The sequence below is a fragment of the Dipodomys ordii genome, unplaced genomic scaffold (assembly GCF_000151885.1).
Source record: "Dipodomys ordii isolate 6190 unplaced genomic scaffold, Dord_2.0 Scaffold14, whole genome shotgun sequence".
Lineage (NCBI taxonomy): Eukaryota > Metazoa > Chordata > Mammalia > Rodentia > Heteromyidae > Dipodomys > Dipodomys ordii.
This window is the reverse complement of record NW_012267230.1, coordinates 1,825,099-1,829,757: the sequence shown is the minus strand read 5'-3', so window position 1 is coordinate 1,829,757 and position 4,659 is coordinate 1,825,099. Positions and strand designations below refer to the sequence as shown.

Here is a 4,659-nt window from a genome sequence, read left to right as displayed (position 1 = left end):
GTTTTATTTTTCAAGATTTCTATATGTTCTTTTTTATATCCTGCATTATCTTATTTAATTAATTTAGCTGTTAGTTTGTTTGACTTTCTGGTTGTTTGTGTCCGCTTTGAATTTGTTCTGCTGTTTATGCATCAGCTCTTTTATTTATTTATTTATTTATTTTTGTCAGTCATGGGGCCTGAACTCTGGGCCTAGGCACTGTCCCTCAGCTCTTCAGCTCAAGGCAGCACTCTACCACTTGAGCCACAGCGCCACTTCCGGCTTTTTTTTTCTGGTTATGTGGTGCTGAGGAATCGAACCCAGGGCCTCAGGCATGCAAGGCAAGCACTCTACCACTGAGCCACCTTCCCAGCCCCCAGCTCTTTTATTTCATTGATCATCCTTGTCATTGTTGCTTTGGATTTGTTGAACTTTCTTCCTTTTCACTGTCACTTAAGTGGAGTGGTTTGGTTTTTGTTTATTCATGAGGTTAGTGATCTTTTTCCAGGATTTATGCATCTGGGGCCAAGTTGTGATGGAGATTTCAGTCTTCCATGTCATTTTAGTTGGTAGTTTGTCTGATATTACATAAGACTGGGTAATGGCTGGGTTGCAGTATATTTTCCTGTTGTTAGATTGGAGGGGTGATTCTCAGTTGTCAAATATTCATTTTTAATGTCTAAGACACTATGGGAGCTCTTTTTCACTCAGGGTAAGGAGGTTTGGTTATAAAACCTGTTGTACAGCTGGGCACTGGTGACTCATGCCTGTAATCCTATCTACTCAGGAGGCTTAGGGTTCAAAGCCAGCCTGGGCAGGAAAGTCTTTTAGACTCTTATCTCCAATTAACTATCAAAAGAAAAAAAGCCAGTAGTAGAGCTGTGGCTCAAGTGGTAGAGCACTAGCTTTGAGCAGAAAAGCCTGGGGACAGTGCCCAAGCCCTGAATTCAAGCCCCAAGACTGGTGCGCACGGACGTACTCACGCACGCACGCACGTGTGAACGCACGCACATGTGCACGCACACACACACACACACACACAAACCTGTTGCATTTGATAAACCACAACCTTGTGTTTGTGACAGTCTTCAGTGATTATAGATGAAATATAGGGGGAAGAATGTGTCTTCATGACTTGAAGACCTTTGCAGGAGAGATAACAGGAAGGTTATAGTACTCATTAATGAATACTAGGTATTTGGTTATAGAAGGAAGGAAGAGGTGGGAAGAAGCTTAATAGGAGAGGTTAATGAGAAAGTGGGGTGAGGTGAGCACAAAAGAAATCTAGTTAGGGCTGGGAAGGTGGCTCAGTGGTAGAGCGCATGCCTTGCATGCATGAGGCCCTGGGTTCGATTCCTCAGCACCACATAAGCAAAAAGAAAAAAAAAAACCTGGAAGTGGTGCTGTGGCTCAAGTGGTAGAGCGCTAGCCTTGAGCTGAAGAGTTGAGGGACAGTGCCCAGGCCCAGAGTTCAGGCCCCTTGCCCGGCCCCCCCCCCCAAAAAAAATCTAGTTAATCTAGCTCGGAGGGTGGAGCCATGAGAGGGTGGAGCCAGGACAGGGTGGAGCCTTGAAAGGGTGTGACCATGGGGAGGGTGGAGCCATCTTCAGATCTTCAGAGTTCCATTTACCTTTAATGGCATCTCTGTGTAACCTGAAAAGGGTCCTTCCCTGCCAGGTATCTGAGCAGCTGTCTCTAATGGCGGCTTCTGTGGGTGTTAGGAGTTGCCCTTGTGGTCCTCCATAGGTAAAAAACAACAGGTGTGGGACTGTGCCACTGTTGTGTGAGTAGCAGCCAGGCTTGCTAGGCCTCTGGTGTCTAAACTGACAGTGTAGCTTCCCACAGTGGTGCCCTATGGGGGTCTTCTCTCTTCTCTTCAACCAGCTCCCTCCCCAGACCCTAGAGTACCGGAGTCTGGCAGCAGCCTCTCAGTATAGTGACTCACGGGTGCTCCCTGTGATCAGGGGCCCACAGGATGCCTTTCCCTGCCAACCCTGGCCTCCCACATTGCACTAGGTGCTGCCCTGACTCCTGTATTGCAGCTAAGGCTGGTGGAGTGAGTGGGCTTTCCATGGGTAGCGTTGGTGGGCCCACCGCAGGGCCATCTGTTTTACCTCATGTTCCATTCTTGTTTCTCCTCAGGGGAAGCAGAGTGGGGCTCGGAGCTCCCTGTTGCTTTTTCTCCTGCTGGGATCGTTTCTTTTGGTTCTCTGCCTCCCCATCACCTTCTTCATGGTTTCTGGTTGTCTTCCTTTCTTCTTTCAGAATCGTGTCTCTTCTCTGACAGAAGATTCTTCATATTCATGGAGTGAAAATGGCGGATGCTTCTAATCCACCCCCTCATCCTGTCTCTTCTGTCTTTGTCAGTCTTTTTTTTGGTGGTGGTGGTGCTAGTTCTGGGCCTTGAACTCAGGGCCTGGGCACTGTCCCTCAGCTTTTGTGCCTGAGGCTAGCGCTCTGCTGCTGGAACCACAGCTCCACTTGTGAGCTTTGTGGTGTTTAATTGGAGATAAGAGTCTCATAGACTTTCCTGCCTGGCCTGACTTTGAACTGCAGTCCTCAGATCTCAGCCTCCTGATTATTCTTTAGATAAGGTCTTGCTTTCTTCCCAGGAATGTGCCTGGGCCATGAACCTCCCATTTTTATTTTTCCTGTCCCAGACATAGACCACCATGCTGAATTTCTTCTATTGAAATGGAGTTTTAGCGACTTGGCTACCTACCCAGGCTGGCCTGGAACCACAGTTCTTCTAATCTCAGTCTCCCTTGTGGCTGGAATTGTAGGCATGTGCCACAAAGCTCAGCTGTTGGGCTGAGAAGGGCCTCATAGGTATGTATTGGCTGGCCTCAGCCACAGGCCTCCTTAACTTGGGTTCTAAGTAGCTAGGACTATAGGTGTGAGCTATACGTGCCATTTTTGTTTTGTTTTGAGAGGGTCTATGTATACCAGGCTAACCCGGAACTCTCAGTCCTCTTGGCTCAGGCTCCTGCTGAGGACCAAGGCCAGGCCTGATGGTGCCTGACACATCCCTGAAGGGAAAAGCCTCCTTAAAATTTACATCCCAGGGGCTGGGATGTAGCTCAGTGGAAAGCGCTTGCCTAGCAAGTGCAACATCTTGGGTTCAATCCCCAGTACTGAAAAAGAAAAAGTATATAGTTGAGAAACTCAAAACGGGCTGGAAAGGTGGCTCAATGGTAGAGTGCTTGCCTTGCATGCATGAGGCCCTGGGTTTGATTCCTCAGCACCGCATAAGCAGAAAAAGCCAGAAGTGGTGCTGTGGCTCAAGTGGTAGAGTGCTAGCCTTGAGCTGAAGAGCTGAGGGACAGTGCCCAGGCCCAGAGTTCAGGCCCCATGACTGACCAAAAAAAAAAAGAAAGAAAAAGAAAAACTCAAACAAAAATATACCTTCTAGGCTCCGTCCTCAACTCCAGTGTAATTCCTGTTACCATGCATGTGTGCCCATCCCTTTGCCAGTGTGGCATCCTAGCCATGAGCGGTGGAGACATTACATAACAAGCCCTGGCACGCAGGGTCTGATCGAGAGTCACGTGTCTGGTCCTTCGATTGTTCCTCATACTTGTGATCCCCCAGGCCTGAGTTAGTTCACCGTCTGGGTGGGAATGTGGGAGTCCTAGATGCTCTTAACTCGCACTTGTTCTCGTGAATTCTTTCTCTTGGCTTTGTCAGAAAGCCTGCTAACACTATCCCCACATTGTGTCCTTTAGATCAGTCCAAAGCATTCGTGAAGATCTTCAGTGAAATTGACCGGATGCCTCAGCTCCTGGCCTACTACTACAAGTGCCACAAGGTGGGAAAGAGGCCCTGGCTGTGGCCTCAGGGAGGGGAAGGTGGCCTCCTGTCCCCTGGCTGTGTTCTTCCACTTGGCCAGCAGGGGGTGCTCTTGGCCCAGCCTGCGGTGGTATTTAAACGCCAGCTGGAAAAAGTTACTGGTTTTCATCTTTTTACATTTACAGCTGGATTCATGTACAGCATTTAAGAGTTGCTTCAACCTTTCCTCGTTGTCTCTCAAGAGAGACTTGTGCCTTAAGCCTTATTGTGCCCTCAGCCACTTGAAAGAATGTTACGCTCTCTAACAGTGTCCAAGTTAGGTGTCCAAAAAAACCCTGGCAGCTTCCTGGGCTAGCCTGAATGCCAGCCAGCCCAGTGCTCAGGTGTCTTCTAAGCTGGGGGGTGAGGACACGAGAGAAAGCCATGAAGGTTCAGGACACGCCCCGCCCTGCGCTGAGGTCAATTAGGTGAGGCCAGTGTGCCGGGTGCAAAGGACACAGGGTCAGATGGAGGGGACGGTCCAGCTGTGGGTGAGGGAAAACAGGTCCTGTAAGTGCCCTGGTTGTTTGTTCTCTCTTTTGTCTTCAGGGAGCGGAGCACTGTGGGTGCTGGGCTTAGGGGGGGCCCTGGTGCCTTGGTGGGCGCAGGGCAGTGTCAGCAGGTAGGCTCTTTCCTCTGTAGGCACCCCTTCTCGCAACCTGGCAGGAACTGTGTCAGAGCGACCTTCCACTGGACCGGCAGCTCACCGGCCTGTACGACGCCCTGCTTGGTGCCTGGCACACGCAGATCCAGTGGGCCTCACAGGTAATGGCTCAGCGGGGCTCCAGGGTCTCCCACTGGGACCAGCCACTGGTAACTGTGCAACACCCCCTGCAGAAATCGCTCCATCGC

The 4,659-nt window shown here is 50.0% G+C and overlaps 1 protein-coding gene across 1 annotated transcript in view; it reads left to right on the top strand.

Moving 5' to 3' along the window:
- Cog7 (component of oligomeric golgi complex 7) overlaps nt 1–4,659 on the top strand; it is a 50,385-nt gene that overhangs the window by 8,305 nt on the left and 37,421 nt on the right. Inside the window, exons 4-5 of the mRNA XM_013011163.1 lie at nt 3,705–3,787; nt 4,450–4,572. Of these exons, the coding sequence (XP_012866617.1) occupies nt 3,705–3,787; nt 4,450–4,572 (206 nt within the window). The remainder of the gene's footprint in view (nt 1–3,704; nt 3,788–4,449; nt 4,573–4,659) is intronic.